This window comes from Giraffa tippelskirchi, chromosome 11 (genome assembly GCF_054371585.1).
Source record: "Giraffa tippelskirchi isolate mGirTip1 chromosome 11, T2T-mGirTip1v1.2.pri, whole genome shotgun sequence".
In the NCBI taxonomy this organism is placed as follows: domain Eukaryota; kingdom Metazoa; phylum Chordata; class Mammalia; order Artiodactyla; family Giraffidae; genus Giraffa; species Giraffa tippelskirchi.
The window spans coordinates 137557750-137578023 of record NC_137285.1 but is presented as its reverse complement, the minus strand read 5'-3'; the positions used below and the strand labels follow the sequence as shown (position 1 = coordinate 137578023).

Genomic DNA, 20274 nt, shown 5'->3' with positions numbered 1-20274 from the left:
CTGAGAAGAAAGTTTAGGCCTCTGGGAAAGCTTTCAGAGATCAACTCAACCAACATGAGAATTCACGATCTAATCCTCCTGGCAACCCCTAAGGGTCTGTTTTTCTGCACCATGGTCAATAGTGATATAAATTAAGAGCATCTTCTCAGTCATGAAGTGATATTGAATACATTGCTATAAGGAAATAAAAATTCATGGGGGGGTGCGAAATTCTGTGCAACACTGGGTAGTTGCAAAAAGCCTTCTGCCAAGAGCGTAAGGGATAAGCACTCATGCTTATAACAAGGTTGGGTACTCTGAAAGTCAGGGGGGTGATTTGCACATCACATTCCTAGCCTAGAGCAACATTTCTCTGGACAATATCTGCTCTTCATTTGCCCAGCCAAACTACCTCACTCCACTGCTTCTTGATCACGTGTTCCTTGGTATCTGGCCTCCCCTGGACCTAGAGTTATTAGGATTAAATAAGCAATTTAAAAGCCAATCACTAAAATAAATAAATTTATTAAAAAAAAAAAAAGCCAATCAATCATAAATCAGAATAAATCCAAAGAAGCTAAATTCAGCAGACAATGGTTTTGCCTAAATTCCCTTTGCAGCGCTCTGAATTCCAACTGTTTAATGTTCTTCACTGGAAAGGGCGAGGGGAGGAGGGACTTGCCTTAGCCTGGCCAGAGATCACTGTGCTTTCCCTGAGGCTGGATGGTAACTGACTCATTATTCACAGTCAGAGCTCTCAAGCTGCCAGGACACAAATGCACAACTATCGATCAGGAAAAAAAAAAAAGAGGTGTGTCAAAAGTCCAAGATGAGGGACACAATAGCAGTAAGTTGACATTTTTGCAATGTCCAGTGTTAGGTGCTTACAGGGAGAAAAAAAAATGTGAAGAGAATGTAAAGTTGCTGTAAGTTTATTTTCAGGGAGAAAAGCTGACTGGTCGTTGAATTATGCAGTTCATTCAACCCAGGGGTTATATTCTGAGCATAAAATATGTGCAATGTGATCAAGATGGGGAGACCCAGTTCCTGCCCTTACAGAGTCTACAGACTAAGAAGTCAAGCCAGGTATGCAAACCACTCAGACAGAATACAACTAAGGCAGAGGATGGACTTCCCTGGTGGCTCAGGGGTAAAGAACCCTCCTGTCAATGCAGGAGATGCAGGGTGGGTGCCTGGGTGGGGAAGATCCTCTGGAGAAGGAAATGGCAACCCACTTCAGTACTCTTGCCTGGGAAATCCCATGCACAGAGGAGCCTGGAGGGCTACAGCCATGGGGTCACAAGAAGAGTCGGACACGACTTAACAACTAAACAACAAAAGGAGACGTTGTAAGAGGATGTGGAGTTAGAGAAGGGTGAAGTCACAGTTGGTCTAGGAGAATCACAAAAGACTTCATATAGGAATGGGGAGTGTGAGCTAGACTCTGAAAAATGGCCACGATTTCAGCAGGTGAGCCCTGTGCAGAGGTATCCCACAGAAGAACTGCACAAGGAAGAACCGCCACACCTCCAGAAGACAGGAGTACATAGTGAGTGATGCGTGGAAGGCCTGCTACTTACAGGGCCTGACAAAAACTCTGCACTATACCAAGGCCCTAGGGAGTCATAATTAGACCATGCTCTAAGGAAATGAACTGGATGGAATGCGGCAGAGTGCGTTAGATACTGGAGGTAAAAAGTACGACGTTACTGCAGCAATCCAAGCGAGAAGTAAAGGGAGCCTCGGTAATGGGAGTTAAGAAAGGAAAAAAGAGCTCACAAAGTGGGTTCTTCTTGTGTTTCTAGAACCGAAATGAAGGCACTGTCTCCAAGTGGTTATGTTTCCTCAGATATCTCAGAAGGTTCACCTGATCTTTCCATGGCAATCCGTACTATTCTCTTAATTTCATTTGGCATGCCCTAGATAACCAAAAAAAAAAAAAAACCAAAAAACAATCTCGGTGGTGGTGGTGGTAGGTATTACAGCACGCTTGCAATCTGTCAAATGGATCACACTGTGGTGCAAAGAGGCTGCACATATCATCCCATAAGGTGAGTTCACCTTGCCAACAGCTTCATTCGAGGCTGTAGAAGGGAGCTGGCCCAGCGCGGGAGCAGATGCAGCATATGTGAGCACAGCTTCCCTGAGTCCCAGAATCCCTAACAGGCTGACCTCTGTTAGTGACACTGTCTACACAAGGCAGGATACTGTGGCATCCGGGAAGTTTGTTTCTTTTTTGTATCACAGTCCTCACCTACTTAAAATTTTCAAGTCTATGCTGCTGCTGCTACTGCTGAGTCGCTTCAGTCGTGTTTGACTCTGTGCGAACCTATGGACTGCAGCCTGCCAGGCTCCTCTGTGCATGAGATTCTCCAGGCAGGAGTACTGGAGTGGGTTGCCATGCCCTCCTCCAGGTCAAGTATATGCACCTATGGTTTATTTTCTTAGTAGGAAATAATTATGACAAGCAGGACCCTCCGAGTTCTTCAGCCAGATCCAGAGTCACAAGACTATATGCTCATCCAGTGAAGAACTCAGGTAAGGATCTAGGTGTCCGTGAAGAGTAACTCCACCTCTCCATAGCTTCATCGAGGTATATTTGCAGAATTCACTTAAGTGTGTTGTTGTTGTTATTCAGTTGCTAAGTCATGCCTGACTCCTTGCAATCCCATGGACTGCAGCATGCCAGGCTTCCCTGTCCTTCACTATCTTCTGGAGTTTGCAGAAACTCATGTCCATTGAGGCAGTGATGCTACATAACCATTTCCTCCTCTGCCACCCTCTTTCTCCTTTTGCCTTCAATCTTTCCCAGCATCAGGGTCTTTTCAAATGAGTCGGCTCTTCGCATCAGGTAGCCAAAGTAATGGAGCTTCAGCTTCAGGGTCAGTCCTTTCAATGAAAATTCAGGGTTGATTTCCTTTAGGACTGACTGGTTTGATCTCCTTGCAGTCCAAGGGACTCTCATGAGTCTTCTCCAACACCACAGTTTGAAAGCATCAATTCTTCAGCACTCAGCCTTCTTTATGGTACAACTCTCACATCCGTACATGACTACGGGAAAAACCGTAGCTTTGACTATATAGACCTTAGCTGCAAAGTGATGTCTCTTCCTTTTAATATGCTGTCTAGGTTTGTCATGCTTTCCTTCCAAGGAGCAAGCAGTCACTTAAGTGTACCATTTAATAATTTTTAATAAATATATGGTGTTGTCCAACCATCACCACAATTACATTTTAGATCATCTCCATCATCCCCAAAAGTCTCAGTTACTCATCTGTACTCACTCTCCATTCCCACTGCCAAACACAGGCAACCACTAATCTACTTTTTAAAGCTACAGAGTTGCCTTTCCTAGATATTCCATATAAATGATACCTATTCTCTTTTGTAGTTGACGTCTTCACTTAATATGACATATTTGAGGATCATCCACGTTGTAGTATATATTAGTATTTAATTCCTTTTTATAGTCAAGAACTATTCCACTATCTTCATAGACATTTTTTTTTCCATTCAACAGTTAATGGACGGTTGGATTGTTTCCACATTTGGCACCCCCTTGATTCAAATACTGAGTTTGATCCAAAGACCACTGTCATTAATCCAATTCCTTTGTGGTGCCAAAACATGTTGAAATCAAAACAAAAGCCAACCACAGAGCTCCAGCTTCCCTTCATACCCCAACAAGGAAAGAAATGCATATATTAATTGAAGCTACATAACTGTCTGATCATCTTACCATCTCATATGGTCACAGACTTAGAAACACGATCCTGTTCTCTTCTCCAAACATACTGAAATCATCTGCAATTGCCTTTCTTTAATTTTCCACGGTTATCTCTTCCTAAACTGTAAGCCTAAGGAGAATAGGGACCTCTCTATCAGAAACTTACTCACAGTTCCTGAAAGGGAAATATCCTTTCCCCATTCCTAAGGACATGTACCAATTAAGACTGGAAGGTGGACGGACACAGCACACTTGACCCAGCGAGATCTCTGTGTGTTCTGTACCATGCTAGGCTGGAAAACGACAATTGAGAAAGTTAAAGGACATGACCTCTGCCTAAGAGAAACAGAATTTATCTCCTTAAAACTTTTACTCACTCAAAGGCACAACACTTTGCGTATCTTTCAGCCAGCATTTCTATGTCTAAGAATTTATCCAAAAAAATAATTATGTGGGCAAAGATTTCACTACAAAGCCAAAAATGTCTGATCCATTCCCTTGAAATTTTTTTACTTAATCAAGGCCTTACATTTTTGCATATCTTTGAACCAGCATTTCCACCTGTAAAAATTTATTCAAAGACCATAAATAAGAAGAGTGCAAAAATGTAGCTACCAAAAAAATAATAATACTACAATATGACCAAAGTCATTCAAGGACCTACAAAGCTATCCATGCCTCGTCCGCCCCCACCTCCACAGCCTTTGATATCAGCTTCTCCTCCTCTCTCTCCTGATCATGCCACTCTGGTCACTCTGGCCTCCGCACTGTTCCTCAGCCAGGCCAGGTACTGCTCTCTCTAGGCCTCTGCACTGTTCCACTGGCCTCGAGTGCTTTTCTCTCAAGTCTCTGCAGGCTTAACTCCCTCACTTCCTTCCAGTCTGCATTCAGATTTTACCTTCCCCGTGTGCTCAGTCGCTTTAGTTGTGTCCAACTCTTTGCGATCCTATGGACTGTAGCCCACCAGGCTCCTCTGTCCATAGGATTCTTCAGGCAAGAATACTGGAGAGGTTGCCATGCCCTCCTCCAGGGCATCTTCCCAACCCAGGGATCCAGCCCACATTTCCTGCAGTTCCTGCATTAGCATGCAGATTCACTACCACTGCACCATCTGGGAAATCCAATAATTGTGTTCACTTCAGTTCAGTTCAGTCGCTCAGTTGTGTCCGACTCTTTGTGACCCCATGGATCATAGCATGCCAGGCCTCCGTGTCCATCACCAACTCCCGGAGTTTACCCAAACTCATGTCCATTGAGTCGGTGATGCCATCCAACCATCTCATCTTCTGTTATCCCCTTCTCCTCCCGCTCCCAATCTTTCCAAGCATCAGGGTCTTTTCAAATGGGTCAGCTCTTCACAGACTGATCTCCTTTCGGATGGACTGGTTGGATCTCCTTGCAGTCCAAGGGACTCTCAAGAGTCTTCTCCAACACCACAGTTCAAAAGCATCAATTCTTTGGCCCTCAGCTTTCTTTATAGTCCAACTCTTACATCCATACATGACTACTGGAAAAACCATAGCCTTGACTAGACGGACCTTTGTTGGCAAAGCAATGTCTCTGCTTTTTAATATGCTGTCTAGGTTGGTCACAACTTTCCTTCCAAGGAGTAAGCATCTTTTAATTTCATGGCTGAAGCACCATCTCCAATGATTTTGGAGCCCAAAAAAATAAAGTCTGACACTGTTTCCACTGTTTCCCCATCTACTTGCCATGACGTGATGGGACCAGATGCCATGATCTTAGTTTTCTGAATGTTGAGCTTTAAGCCAACTTTTTCACTCTCCTCTTTCACTTTCATCAAGAGGCTCTTTAGTTCTTCTTCACTTTCTGCCATAAGGGTGGTGTCATCTGCATATCTGAGGTTACTGATATTTCTCCCGCCAATCTTGATTCCAGCTAGTGCTTCATCCAGCCCAGTGTTTCTCATGATGTACTCTGCAAATAAGTTAAATAAGCAGGGTGACAATATACAGCCTTGACATACTCCTTTTCCTACTTGGAACAGGTCTGTTGTTCCATGTCCAGTTCTAACTGTTGCTTCCTGACCTGCATACAGGTTTCTCAAGAGGCAGGTCAGGTGGTCTGGTAGTCCCTTCTCTTGAAGAATTTTCCACAGTTTGTTGTGATCCATACAGTGAAAGGCTTTGGCATAGTCAATAAAGCTGAAGTAGATATTTTTCTGGAACTCTCTTGTTTTTTCGATGATCCAGCGGATGTTGGCAATTTGATCTCTGGTTCCTCTGCCTTTTCTAAAACCAGCTTGAACATCTGGACATTCATGGTTCACGTATTGCTGAAGCCTGGCTTGGAGAATTTTGAGCATTACTTTACTAGTGTGTGAGATGAGTGCAACTGTGCAGTAGTTTGAGCATTCTTTGGCATTGCCTTTCATATATACAAATTAACCAAAAGAAAAATTCAAGAAGGATATATAATATGCCCATGGTTTATCTCTTAAGACACAGGATTATGGTTTTATTAATTGGATATAGGTTTGCCTACGTGAAACAGATACCCAAAATAACAATTGGTTAAACTAGACAGAAGATTATTTCTTGTTCATGCAATAGTACAGGTAGAGATAATTCAGGGCTAATATGGCTGTTCTGCTCCAAAAAGTCATCCTAGAGCCCAGGCTCCTTCTATCTCTCTGCTCTGCTCTTTTTAAGGAACCACCCTTCTCCACATGATCAAGGAGGAGGAAGCACCCTTGCTCCAAGCAAGAGGATGAAAAAAAGAGAAGAAGAAAGCATGGATGTCTGCTTCCCTCTGTTACTTGCCAAGGTTTGGTTTAAGCTACTAAATGGAGGAAGCACCAAAACAGAGCAGCTGAAACAAGAATTTTATTTCTCTCTCATTTTATTCCTCATAGGGCAGGTGGGCAGGCTCTGCTCCATGAGATGATGCAGGGATCCAGGCTGGTGGGGTGCCCTGCCATCCTCAGCACAGGGCTTCCACCTCTGGCTCTACAGAATTGCTCCAGTGATTGCCTGGTTCCAGCCCAGGGAAATGAAACAAGAGTCCAGGGCATGTTTCCTAAGGATGTGACTTCAGAGTTACACACGTCAGTTCCCCTCGCTTCTTACAGGCACATACTTAGTCAAATGGCTATACCCAATTGCAAGGGAGAAGGAGAACTATAACTTTCATTCTGAATGACCACAGAGTAGCTAAAAATTTGACTGCCGGAGAAAGAATATGTTTTTTGTTGTGTTGTGCGCATATGTGCATATGCATGGAAGCCATATGGAGGCCAAAGTTACCCAATCACAGAGAAATCACAAAACAGATGTTTTAGTGCCTCTCTGTAGTTTCTACTTTCCTACCATGAACAAAAAAAATAAATAAACATTCATTTATAGAGGCAAAAAGCATTTTGTTGTCAAACCCTCAATTCAGGGAGAATACCTACATGCATCTCCAAGACGACTTTCCTAAAAATATTGAAGAAAAACATACATATATGGTATTTTACATTTACATGCTTTAATATTTTGGACAAAAGTTTCCTTTAGCATTTAACTTTGTGGTCCCTCTTTAATTTACTTATTCTTAATTGCAGAATAATTACTTTACAATATTGTGTTGGTTTCTGCCATACATCAACATGAATCATCCATAGGTATACATATGTCCCCTTCCTCTTAAACCTCCCTCCCACCTCTCACCCCATTCCACCCCTCTAGGTTGTCACAGAGCACTAGATTTGAGCTCCCTGCATCATACAGAAATTTCCACTATCTATTTATCATATGTAATGTATATGTTTCAGTGCTACTCTCTCAATTCATCCCACCCTCTCCTTCCCACACTGTGTCCACAAGTCTGTTCTTTATGAACGGTCCCTCTTATAAATCATAGTTACCCCAATCATAAAATGTTATGCTTGACTAAATTTTTAAAACTTACCAAGTAGCTTCATGTATGAAATATAGAGCAGAAAAGTTACCAAAAGTATAAGATTATTGGTGGGGCATTTCCAAGAAGTACACATAACAAGATGCCTTCATCGCCTGGGTGGCCTCCCAAGTCTCCTGCCTGTGCACTTGCTAATGATAAAATACTCAAACACTCTTCTGGTAACAACAGAAGCAGACAGGAGATTTCTCTGTGAGTGGGTAACTCTGGCCTACAGACACAAGCACTATAATCCTTCAGACTTGGGACAGAATTCATGCTGAACCAAAAACCACCCTAAAATTCTGTAAGAGATTTTATCTTCGCCTCCGCATCAGATTAGCAAGATCAAAGTAAAACCATTCCTATAGTGCTCACTTTGGTAGCACATATACTAAAATTGAAATAATAGAAGATCAGCTATTAAATAAGAGAAGATCAGCATGGCTCCGGAGCAAAGATGTCATAAAATTCGTGAATTGTTCCATATATTTTTGCAACTAGACCTTATCATACAAAGTGAAGTAAGTCAGAAAGAGAAAGACAAATACCATATGATATCATTTGTATGTAGAATCTAAAGTATGGCACAAATGAACCCATCTATAAAACAGAAACAGACTCACAAACACAGAGAACAGACTTGTGGTTGCCAAGGAGAGTGGGGCAGGTGAGGGATGGACTGGGAGTTTGGGGTTAGTAGATGCAAAGGATTATCCATAGAATGGATAAACAACAAAGTCTTACTGTATGGCACAGGGAACTATATTCCAACATCCTGAGATAAACCATTATGGAAAAGAACGTGTGCATGTGTATAACTGAGTCACTCTGCTACACAGCAGAAATTAACGCATTATAAATCAACTATATTTCAATTTAAAACAATTAAATTTTTTTAAATCATTCCTGCAACCTGCCATGCTTTTTCACTGTCAAAGTATCTTTTAAATAGTATAAAATGGTGACATTAAATTAAAAGTTATATTTAAAGTAAAATAATTGTCCTTACCCTTTGAGTAAAGTGTGGACAATTTCATGAAAGCTATGCAACTATTCCTAGAGAAATACTATATATACAAAAGCCCAGAATTTTGAGGAATTCATCCATCTTCCCACACCCTTTCTTAATCTCATTTAGGGTGTCTATCAAAGCTGGTCTGAAAGTCAAGGTTCCTGGGCTGCACATTAGAACTGGTAATCAGAGTTGGGGGATTGGTCCCCAGGAGCCTGCATTTTAATAAGCCTCTCCCAGGTGATCTTTACATATACCTCAGGTGAGAGTCCCAAGTAAAGATTCCATGGAGCAGTATCTAAAAAATTTACAATTAGAGGTTTCTGATGCCTCATCTTTGTCAAAGCACATAAATACATTTGCCTGAAGAATCTATATAGACATATTATTTAGTCCATCCACCAGAGGCCAGTGTAGGATTATTCCCTGCATTGTACAGTGTTACACTACATAATACACACTATAGACACTACACAATACATACTACACATAGTTGGTTTTAACTACTTCAGTGAAGAAGTGTAGAAAACTATACCGAAATATATAACATCTTATAAAAATATAAAATACTGTAGGTAGTATTTTACATTTTTATAGTGTAAAGTCAAGATTTCTTTAATTTTTAACCTTGATGTTCCTCTTTTAAATTATAAATAGTCTGCATAGTTACAATACTTGAGAGTAAATCTTTAACATTTACCGAGTACCTTCATGTATATCTCATCTGATTACCTCCACAACCATATGAGACACCGAGCAGACAGGATTACCCCTGATTTACAGAATCAGAGAGAGTAAGTGGCAGGTCTACAACCTCAAAGAATCAATGAATGTCAGGACCAGGTCTTCTGAATCCTATACTAGAATAGCATCCTTTCTATTACACTCATCCTACCTATGACAAAATAAGAAATACAAGGGCAGTATACTAAGTTCCCCATAAAACTAAATCCTGCCAACCTAAGAAACTTTCCTTCACTCTGAGATCATGTGCTTCTGCGTGCCCTCACAAAGATGCATCTACTTAAGACAATCTCTTTTACTCACACAGGTTGGAGAAAGCTTGAGTAATTATTTTTCTGTCTCCTTCATAAATAAAGGCTTCCTACAAGGTTTCAAACTTTATGAGGTAGAATAACCTCATCTGTACAAATTTGTAATAACATAGGACTCATACATTGGTGTATGAGAGCAATACAAACACAGAGATAAATTATACATGTCTTTCACACTTTCATTTTTTTTCAGAGTACTCCAAGACACCCTTGAATTAAAAAAAAAAAAAAACAAAACTCTTGAAGCGAAAAAAAAAAAAGAAAAAGTCTGAAAATCCACTGTTTCTAAACATTCTTATTGCTCTTTTCTTAACTCATATTAAGTGTTTATTCAACTGAAAATTGAGACTCCAGAACCAAAGGCAATATTCTGGACAGTGTTTAATCAGCACTATGTAAACAGTAGTCAGCATTGCCTCCCCAATCAATCTATAACTATAATGTCTACAAATATACAGATTGCTATTGGTTTTTCATACATCTAGAGCATTTGGAACACCCAGTACACAGAAATTAGTAAGAATGACATATTTCTGTCTCATTTATCTTGTATTCCCAGATTCTAACTCAATGCCTGAATACAGCAGGAACACAGTCAATACAGAAATGGCCTCAACATTAGCAAGAAAAACTGGATTGACACCACAATTAGGAACTAGAATCAGTACCCAGAAATTAGATGAGTGGCTGCAAGTCACACAAAGCATAACTTGGAGAAGGTGGGGAAAAAAATGGTACTTGGTTCACAATCCTTTTTTTCTAACCAGTGATTTGCACACCACAAAAACTACAACAAAGTAAGGTAAGTCCGGAAAGCAAGTGAAAATGGCACAGTGGTTCCTCCATGTGCTAAGGCAGCAATGGGCTGCACAAAGAGTGAGCTAACTAGTGTCACTTCAACCTATCCCATCTGGGACACATCTGAATAGGAAGGAAAAAATGACAAAAAATGTCATACTAGACCAACTGCGGTTTGATTTTCATATAAGAAAGATAAGAGTTTGGTTAAAATACGGTTTCCTGTTTGTATTCCTTTGGGTTTAGTGGACCATTTCAAAGAAAATATTATTGTTCTGTGCCTGAAAGAACATTTTGCTAAAACCATCCAGATGTGAATATGTACCCATTCACTGAATGAAAGGACACAGTCTTGTGACCACCTGTTTCAAGTCCAGTAATTTAGTCTTTTCCATCAAATATAACAATACACTGACAACAATGATTTTAAAAAAACGCGTGCGTGTGTGCTAAGTCGCTTCAGTGTGTCCGACTCTTTGTGATCCTATGGACTGTAGCCCGCCAGGCTTCTCTGTCCATGATTTCCCAGGCAAGAATACTGGAGGGGTTGCCAAGTCTTCCTCAGTATTCTAAACAAATGGGCATGCACTTAATATTGTTTAAATTGGCTACTTAAAGGATGATAGTAACCATCTTAAAAGTTTCTTTGGGGACATCCCTGGTGGTCCAGCAGTTAAGAATCCACCTGCCAATGCAGGGGACGTGGGTTCTACCCTGGTCTGGGAATATTCCACATGCCACAAAATGACTAAGCCCATGTGCCACAACTTCTGAGCCCACACATCTAGAGCCAATGATACGCGACAAGAGCAGCCCCCATAATGAGAAGCCCATGCACACCAATTCCACAACTAGAGAAAACCCACGTGCAGCAGCAAAGACCCAGTGCAGCCAAAAAAAAGTTCTTTGGCTGCCAGTAATTCTTTGCCTGTGTTTTGAAAAAGTTCAAAATTCCATTTGCCCAAGAAAGTACACCCCTCTAATTTATGCATACATATAAAATATGCTAGATAATATATATGTATGTGTGTGTTGAGAAGTTATAAAAAGAGAAAGAAAATGACTCATTTATTAGGACATAAACCAGATTTAAAACTTCAAGATATTTACTCTAAGAAAATACATGTCAAAAACACCGCCAAAAATAATTTAATGATTATAATTCAAAATGTTGTAAATACTTAAACACGTTTTCTTTCCTTATCCAATTATACCTAAACTACAGCAGACACAGAAAACAAATGACTATCTATGGACCAAATATTCCTGTGCAGAATGAATATGAATTGTAACAACTGCAGCTGAAGATTTATGCTAATATATCTAAAACAAAATGGCTTGATCAGCTCAAAATCCATCATAGTTTGGTGGGGGGGGGGGGGAATTTCCTTCTGCAACTGAACCAGCAGTTTTCTGTGTTTCATAATTTGTCAATTTTTCCCTAAGTGTAGTGATTTAGTGATGACAAAAGAAATAGAGAAACAAATGAAAATTACTTAATTACCATTTGCAGATGTTCCCCCAAAGGGAAAGAACAGGTTAAACAGCTGATGCTATTTCTTCCATTGGACTCTGCTATAGAGTATCTCACCTCATCCAATACTTCTCTTCTCCTTCAGTGTTTATGTGATATTTGATGCTGTGATAAATATGTCACATACAGGCAGCCGCTACATGTATGATCAATATAAAATCATGAGTTTTTTTCTTCTCCTTTTAGTCTTTTCAGCAATACCCCCCCCTCAAAAAAAATCAATCAATCAATCCATCCTTACTCTCTCCATTTGGATGCCAGATTAATTAGGTGGATTTTTTTTTAATTGCCTATTTGCTCTTATTAGCAAATCCTCATTTGATGCCTTCTACAAATTTCTCTTGAAGTTAACAGCCTGGTGGTCTACACCCTAATTTAAAGCAAGTTTATTACTGCTTGCTGTGCTTTTTCCAACGGTGCACTTTACTATTAAATTCACATTTGTAAAAGTGCTTCCCGAGTTGCTTTTTTTTTTTTTTTAAATGTGGCTGATGTAAAAAAGGAAACAGCAAGACACTGCAAATGGCCTATGAACTAAAAACACCACTCAATATTCAGTAGGGAATTAAATGACTGATAACAACAGCGCAGAAAAAGTGGCTGAAGTGCCACCTGGAAGCATAAAGCTGGTCAGTTCGTTTCCAACTTCCGCTGGCGGGCAATCTGCCAGTGGTGAGGGTGTCAAAACAATGCTAAGGCTGCTGGTCTCTAATACTCGACAGAAGACAACTGCAAAAGGCTATGCAGCAAGGATTATGTTTTGTTGTCGTGTTTTCTTTTATGAAAGAAAGCAGTTTTTATGCTCTACTGAAATTCCTTTCCTGCTCTGAAATTGGTAAGAGGGCCAGCTGCTTTCTCTATTTTTCTCTGTGGTATTTGTCGATGGCAGATTTCAAATTCATTCTTCAGATGGGGAAAAGACGCTTCGTCTCCCCGTGGAAGTTTAAAGATGCATTGCTAACGATCAAATTCAAGATAGCTTTGGGGACCAAAATGATATGTCAACTCTGGAACCGTGTTATGTGCTGTCGCCAGTTTCATTTTTAATTACCCTTTTTAGAAGTTGTCAAGTGTGAGTGGTGATACAAAGCCCTGTGGCTGAAGTGACAACTCGAAGTTTATCAGTCTAGAAGTGTAAACCAAATCCCAGCCCAAGATTCTAAGCTCTCTGACAGAACACACACTCAGTAAGGGAAAAATAAAAATAAAAGGCTCCTGAAATGAGAGCTGTGAACAAGTTGGCCTCGGTGGGCCTCGGGATCTCCAGGCAGGACACTTGTGGCTCATCTTTGGCTGTTTCTTCCCCCTAATCCTCTGTCAGTCACCTGTTACCAAGGGCCGCACTTCCTTGCTTGCAGAGTCGCACTGGCCCTATTTCCTTTCCGTTTCCTCCTCCACGGCCCTAACGGAGTCTGTACCACCGTATGTGTGTTTCTGCCAGCCTCCTGGCTGAGCTAGTCTCCCTGACTCTAGTTGCTTCTCTCCTTCTTTGCCTCTGTTTTTCAAAATCACTTACTCTGTGTGTGTGTGTGTGTGTGCACGCGCTCAAATTCTACTATGGCTCCCAATTAGCTAGTATATCAACTCCAAATTCAGGGCATGATGACATCAGGGCATCTTTTGCAGGCTCTTCTTTCTGTGCCTAGCCATTACATGTGGATGTCCTTTAGGGTCTGGTCTGAGGACCTCCTGTCCCTCTTTCTGCCATCCTGTGTTCTCTTATTTCCTTTTTGTTTCACTTATTCAACAAGTATTTATTAAGCATCAATTTATTCTACATTACCAGGCACTGCTTTAGACACGAAAATAATAATAATGAACAAAACCCTCAAGCAACTAGACCTCGTGCAACTTACACTCTGGAGAAGACAAAGCAATTATATTTCGAGGAAGCACATCCATTCCTGTGGCTCACATTACCCACATGCCAGGGACTCCCCAGATCTCAAGAATTGCTCACTGCTATGTGGAAGGCAGAAAAGCAAAATGACTCAGGGTATGGGCTTTAGAGCTACGATGACTAGGCCCATATTCCAATGCCATCACTAAATAGTTACAGGACCTTAGGTAATTCTGTTAGGGTGGCCACAACAAAACACAGACTAGGTGGCATGAAACAACACAAATTTATTTTCCCACACTTCTAGATTCTAGAAGTCCAAGATCAAGGTGTGTGCAGGTTTGCTTTTCTCCTGAGGTCCCTCACCTTAGCTTGTAAAAGGCTGCCTTCTTGCTGTGACCACCCGTGGTCTTTCCTCTGTGTAGATGCATCCCTGGTGCATCTCTCTTTTCAGGAGGACACCAGTCATACTGAACTAGGACCCCAACCTAATGACCTCGTTTAGTCTTCATTACTTCTTAAAAGGCCCTGTCTCCAAACACAGTCACGTTGCCAGGTAGGGCTGCAACAGATAAATTTTGAAGGGACACGATTTAGTCCATAACAGCAATTTACTTAAACTTAAGCCTTTGTTTTCTCATCTGTAAATGGAGAATAATAAAAATTTTAAAAATTACAATGGAAAAAAAGAAATTTACTAGGTTATTACAAAGCTTCAGATGATCCAAGTAAAGTGCTAACCATAATAAATACCTAGTACTTAATAAATGTTAGCTGCGGAGAAGGCAATGGCACCCTACTCCAGTACTCTTGCCTGGAAAACCCCATGGATGGAGGAGCCTGGTGGGCTGCAGTCCATGGGGTCGCTAGGAGTCGGAGACGACTGAGCGACTTCACTTTCACTTTTCACTTTCATGCATTGGAGAAGGCAATGGCAACCCACTCCAGTGTTCTTGCCTGGAGAATCCCAGGGACGGGGGAGACTGTTGGGCTGCCGTCTATGGGGTCATGCAGAGTCGGACACGACTGAAGCGACTTAGCAGCAGCAGCAGCTTATCAATAAGGGAAGGTCAAACCCTCGCATGATTATTAAGAGTATTAGAACCTAAGAAAAACTGAAACATATTTAGAGATTTTGAACCGAAAAGTTTGAGACAATCAAAGACTAGACCACCACCTGATTATAAAGTCACAGGCATGGCCATTTGCCCAGAACATTCAGACACATAATGTTCTACCTAAGGGGGAATTTCATTCAAATATTAATAAGTATGAAGGGAAAAAGGCAGGTTGAGTTGACAGGGTATTTTTTTTTCCAAATATATGTTGAAAGAACAATAAAAGGCTAAAAGCATGAAGTGTTGGAAGGGAAATGAGAATGGCATAAAGAAAACAAGAAAGGAAACTACACATCAAAATCAGAAACAAAATCTTTGATCTCAACAGGTTTAAGTATATAAATATGGCATTGAGTAAAAAGCTGTTATTATATGATAATATAGAAAACGATAAAAATCACTTGGGAATCTGGATCCTAGTTATTTGAAGAATGAAATGAGAGAATGAAAAGCAAAGTCTTATTTAAGAGTTAATCATAAAATTACAGTAGATTCATTTCAATTTCCAAAGCACTTTAAGCTGAAATTGGTAAAACTGGCTACCTTAATTGAAATTAGTCATTTACTCTGAAGCACTCCTTGGAAGGAAAGTTATGACCAACCTAGACAGAATATTAAAAAGCAGAGACATTACTTTGCCAACAAAGGTCCATCTAGTCAAGGCTATGGTTTTTCCAGTAGTCATGTATGGATGTGAGAGTTGGACTATAAAGAAAGCTGAGCGCCAAAGAATTGATGCTTTTGAACTGTGGTGTTGGAGGACTCTTGAGAGTCCCTTGGACTGCAAGGAGATCCAGCCAGTCCATCCTAAAGGAGATCGGTCCTGGATGTTCATTGGAAGGACTGATGTTGAAGCTGAAACGCCAATACTTTGGCCACCTGGTGCAAAGAGCTGACTCATTTGAAAAGACCCTGATGCTGGGAAAGATTGAAGGCAGGAGGAGGAGGGGACGACAGAGGATGAGATGGTTGAATGGCATCACCGACTCAATGCACATGAGTTTGGGTAAACTCCGGGAGTTGGTGATGGACAGGGAAGCCAGGCGTGCTACGGTTCATGGGGTTGCAAAGAGTCGGACACGACTGAGCAACTGAACTGAACTGAATACACACAAAAAAACAATAATGGTGTGAGTGTGTGTGTATGTGTGTGGGAAATGATGAGTGCTTGAGAACACAAACTATACCTTAAATGTTTTTGAATCCTTAGCATCTAAAACAAGAAATTCAGACAATAAGACACTCAGAGGATTGTTGAATGAATAAATGAATGAATGCATTAACAGAAAATCAAATATAATTATTTACATCTGTGTTTTATAACCTAAAAAATGATAGAAACATAACAAATAAGGAGGAAGAAGCATTTTTTTCCTTTAGACACACAGTCTGGTATCAATTAACTATATTCACAAAGAAACTGAAATACCAAAGATTGAAAATCAGCTTCTTATCTTTATCCGCAATAAAGTCAAAAATATAATAATATCTTCACTGATAATAAACAAACTCAAAATCTGCACACTAATTTTCTAATACAAATCTTAAACTCGGTCTTACTTTCTTGATCTGAAGAATTCAATTATAAATGTCTGCTTAAAATTAATAAGCAATATGTCTCTTTAAACATTTTGGTAAAACACAGGATTTATCATCAAATATGCACCATGATTATAAAAACCAGAGCTGCTTTTGAAAAAAAAAAAAAACAACTGCAAAACATAGTCAACATAAATATGCTGGAGTGAGAATTATGCTACAATATTAACAGTTTCCAACTGTTTTCCAAGCACCCAAAGCAGTCATGTGAATTTCTTCAAAAAGGTTCTAGTATAATCTTTTCCAGGGAAATATTTTTAATAGGATTACTGACCCTTTTAACACTCTTGGAAAGAAAAAGAATATCATAAGCATTCTGGCCTATAACTATTATAAAAATAAATAGAAGAGTCAATCAGTGAAAGCATACTTGAATAACTAAAGAAATGTACGTAACTATACATGGTGATAACTACTTTAACGCAGACAAGATTCCACTTCATATTAGCAAGACAATCAAATACACTAAGACAAATGAAGGGCTGGAAAGGAGGAGAAAACTCTGAAGAAAAAGCTTTCATATCTTCCTTCAAACAGAACTAACTACATTGACTGTGGTCAATTCTGTTGGCTATCATTCCGCTCTTAGGCCTGACCCTAAATCCTATGTGGTTTGTCAGAGGTATGTAAATGTTTCAGGGGAAGAAAGGACACTTAGTGATTTAAGACATATTTTTGCACTCACAACTCTTGTGCTGTAGGAGGAACTTTTTCAGGTCATTAGTTTATAATGTGAACTGGCGCCTAAGGATATTTTGAAAGGGAAAAAACTAGTGTGCTTGGAGATGCAGTTTATGTAACTTGCGTCATCATTTATTTCAGCTCAATTTGGGGCCTAAACTGAACTCAAAATGAAGTCACCACATCTGCAACAGATTCTCTGGGCATGGAATGAGCACACAGAAATCTGCAAACAGAACGGACTCCTTACCCGGAAAAACAAAAACAGTGTAACCTCCTTAAAATATCCAAGTCCTTGCAAGACGTTCTTACACTTTCAGAGTACAAAAATAAAGTCAACCTCACAAGTAAGTTCCAAAATAATCTGGGTTATCAAAATGCCATTGGCATACCAAAATGCATTAATTCTGCCAGTTTTACCCTTGTTTCCACAGCCTACCCCAACCATTCACATTACCATGCATGGATGGGTCTGGAAAACATGGAACTAAATCATTAGGCTCAGAGAAAGCAAGCATCTTCCTAAATCCGTGTGCATAAGACAAATGGTGATTTGGCCATTATCAAGATTAATTTGATCCACATATGATACCAAAATAGATCATTCTCAGCCCCAACTTAACAAACCATTTCCTAAATTCTCTATTTCCCTTAAGAGTAAACAAAACAGGTAGATATTCTCACTACCTTGTACAATAAAAGAAACAGGTTGGAATCTCTTTTCCTTTTCTTCACTATAACTTCACTTCTTTTACGTTTGTTAAGGACACATGAATTATGAGTTCAAATCATGGAGCTGAGGATCCTGAGATTGTCATAACCTAAGAGATTAGGAACTCCCTATTTTCAATCTTGGGTACACATTAGAATCACCATAGGAACTTTTAAAAAGTCTATATTCCCAAGCTCCGTTAGGGCCCTGGAGTTGAGTCCAACATACATGTAAGTCAATAGTCTCCCAAATGTGGAGTCATGACCCAAAAAGGACCAAGGTTGAGAGCGAGCCAATGGCAGTCAAAACAGAACTCAATGCCTACAGGAGCCGGTGACGTGAAAAAGCAGGCAGGATATGCACACAGTTTTAGGGTGTGTGAGAGCCAGAGAGTGTATTACACTAGTGAGGTCACAGGGCATGGGCTCCGGAACTCTAGCTGATACTGCCATCAGGGAAATAGAGGTAACCCATCTTCTCACTTAATCAGAAAAAAAGAAAAAATAGAAAATCAAGATTTTTATGTAAAATTTCCAACTTTTAAATGTTGGCTCAATAAAACGACAACAATACTGCATGAGGTAAGCGAACACATTACAAAACACAGAGCTCGGGTTTGGCCTTTAGGGCTTCAGTTATCACTTCTGGTCTAAACAGTGGTTTCCATTCTACAGAAACCACAGCAGCAGCATCACCACAATAACAATACCTAGCCTTCATTAAGCATAGACAAGCTAGCCACTATGCTAAGAGGTTTACATGGATTATCTCAATTAGCCTTCATCAACCTTTATGGTACTATATCCCCCCTTTACTCAAGTGACTTCCCCTCAAGCCAGAAAGTGGCGATGCCAGAATCCAAACACGTGTGGTGTGACTCCATATCCTACATGGTGCTAGATTTCTTCAATGTTTTCAGTGTGCTCTTAAAAGCCTAGACTCTTTGCAATTGTATTTTTTCAAAACTAAAACAAAGGGATTATACTAAATGATTTCTCGGGTCCTTTTCAGTTCTTAAATTCAATGGCTCAGACTCCATAATACAGTTCTTGGCTGATAAAAAAGTTAGTATTTATATGCATCAGTTGCAAATGCCTTGATGAGAATCACCTGATCAAAACAATGGATTGAGTGAATGCTCATTCAACAGTCTTTCTGAAAAGACAGCAAAGACATAAAATCATAAAAAAATTCCTTATCTCTACTGGGCTTACCTGGTGGCTCAGTTGGTAAAGAATCTACCTGCTATGCTGGAGACCTGGGTTCAATCCCTGGGTTAGGAAGATCCCCTGAAGGAGGACATGGCAACCCACTCCAGTATCCCTGCCTGGAGAATCCCCATGGACAGAGGAGCCTGGGGGGCTACAGTCCATGGGGTTGCAAAGAGCTGGATACGACTGAGCGACTTTCTCTTCACTACTGTGATAGAAAGTTTACTTTTCCATCTTACCTTTTGAAAGATGAGTGAACGTTCTCAGAAATTCATCATATGTTTGCTCATGACAATTAACAAACTTAACCAAGACTTCTTCAATTAGCCGATCTTCATCCATCGTCTCCAATTCTGGTGTCTGGGCAGGCATTCCTATTCATAAGGCCACTTTATCTAAGAGACCAAGAAAAACATGAGCTATGGGGAGTTGTGCAGTACCAGCCTCTCTTGAAAATACTCTAGATGGATAGGTGGAAGAATTCCAAGTCCCCAAAAGGACAAATCAAGATAGTTATTAGAGCGACATACCCTAGTCTAAGAGACCAGATTTTTATTCATATCTCGATTGCAGAATTGTTAACCATTCCAATTTTATTTTTGCTTCAGTTTCCTGGTTACCATCTTCTTAATTCACAGGAATATCATCACACAGTTACATAACTAGAAACTCAAAATCTTTCAAGGTGAGATAAACCAACCACCCATCTAAAAACAACAGCAACAGTTACTAATATTTGTTACTTACTGAGCACCTATTAGGTACCAGGTGCTGTTCTTTACCTTCATAACAACTCTAGCTCAGATTACAGAGCCAGTAAGCAGAAATGTCAGTTCTAGAAGTGTGACCCTAGAACCCATGCCCCTAAGTACTTCACTATGTTTCTCTATCCATTGCATGACATACACAGACACCCTCCATACTCTGGTACTATTGTGGCCAAACAGTTGACTTGTCTGTGCTTTAACACATCCAGATATTGGAAACCCTTTATGTTCCAAAGAAGCCTTTGGACAGCTCTATTAAAGCCTCCTTCTAAAACAGCCTGAATCTGTCTCCGTGTTCCCTACCCCAAACTGGTCCTGGGTCCCTGGATGAGACTGAA

General features: G+C 40.2%; 1 protein-coding gene and 1 pseudogene across 7 annotated transcripts in view; one reads left to right on the top strand and one right to left on the bottom strand.

Moving 5' to 3' along the window:
* IFTAP (intraflagellar transport associated protein) overlaps positions 1–20274 on the bottom strand; it is a 62470-nt gene that overhangs the window by 25840 nt on the left and 16356 nt on the right. For 6 of the 7 annotated variants that reach the window (XM_081544692.1, XM_081544689.1, XM_081544688.1 and 3 more), the window contains one exon: positions 19409–19564. The exons of the other annotated variant lie outside the window; for it this stretch is intronic. In XM_081544692.1, coding sequence (XP_081400818.1) covers positions 19409–19541 — 133 coding nt within the window. In that variant the 5' untranslated portion in view covers positions 19542–19564. The remainder of the gene's footprint in view (positions 1–19408; positions 19565–20274) is intronic. 7 annotated transcript variants of the gene reach the window in all.
* On the top strand, positions 7977–8100 carry LOC145528044 (U6 spliceosomal RNA; annotated as a pseudogene).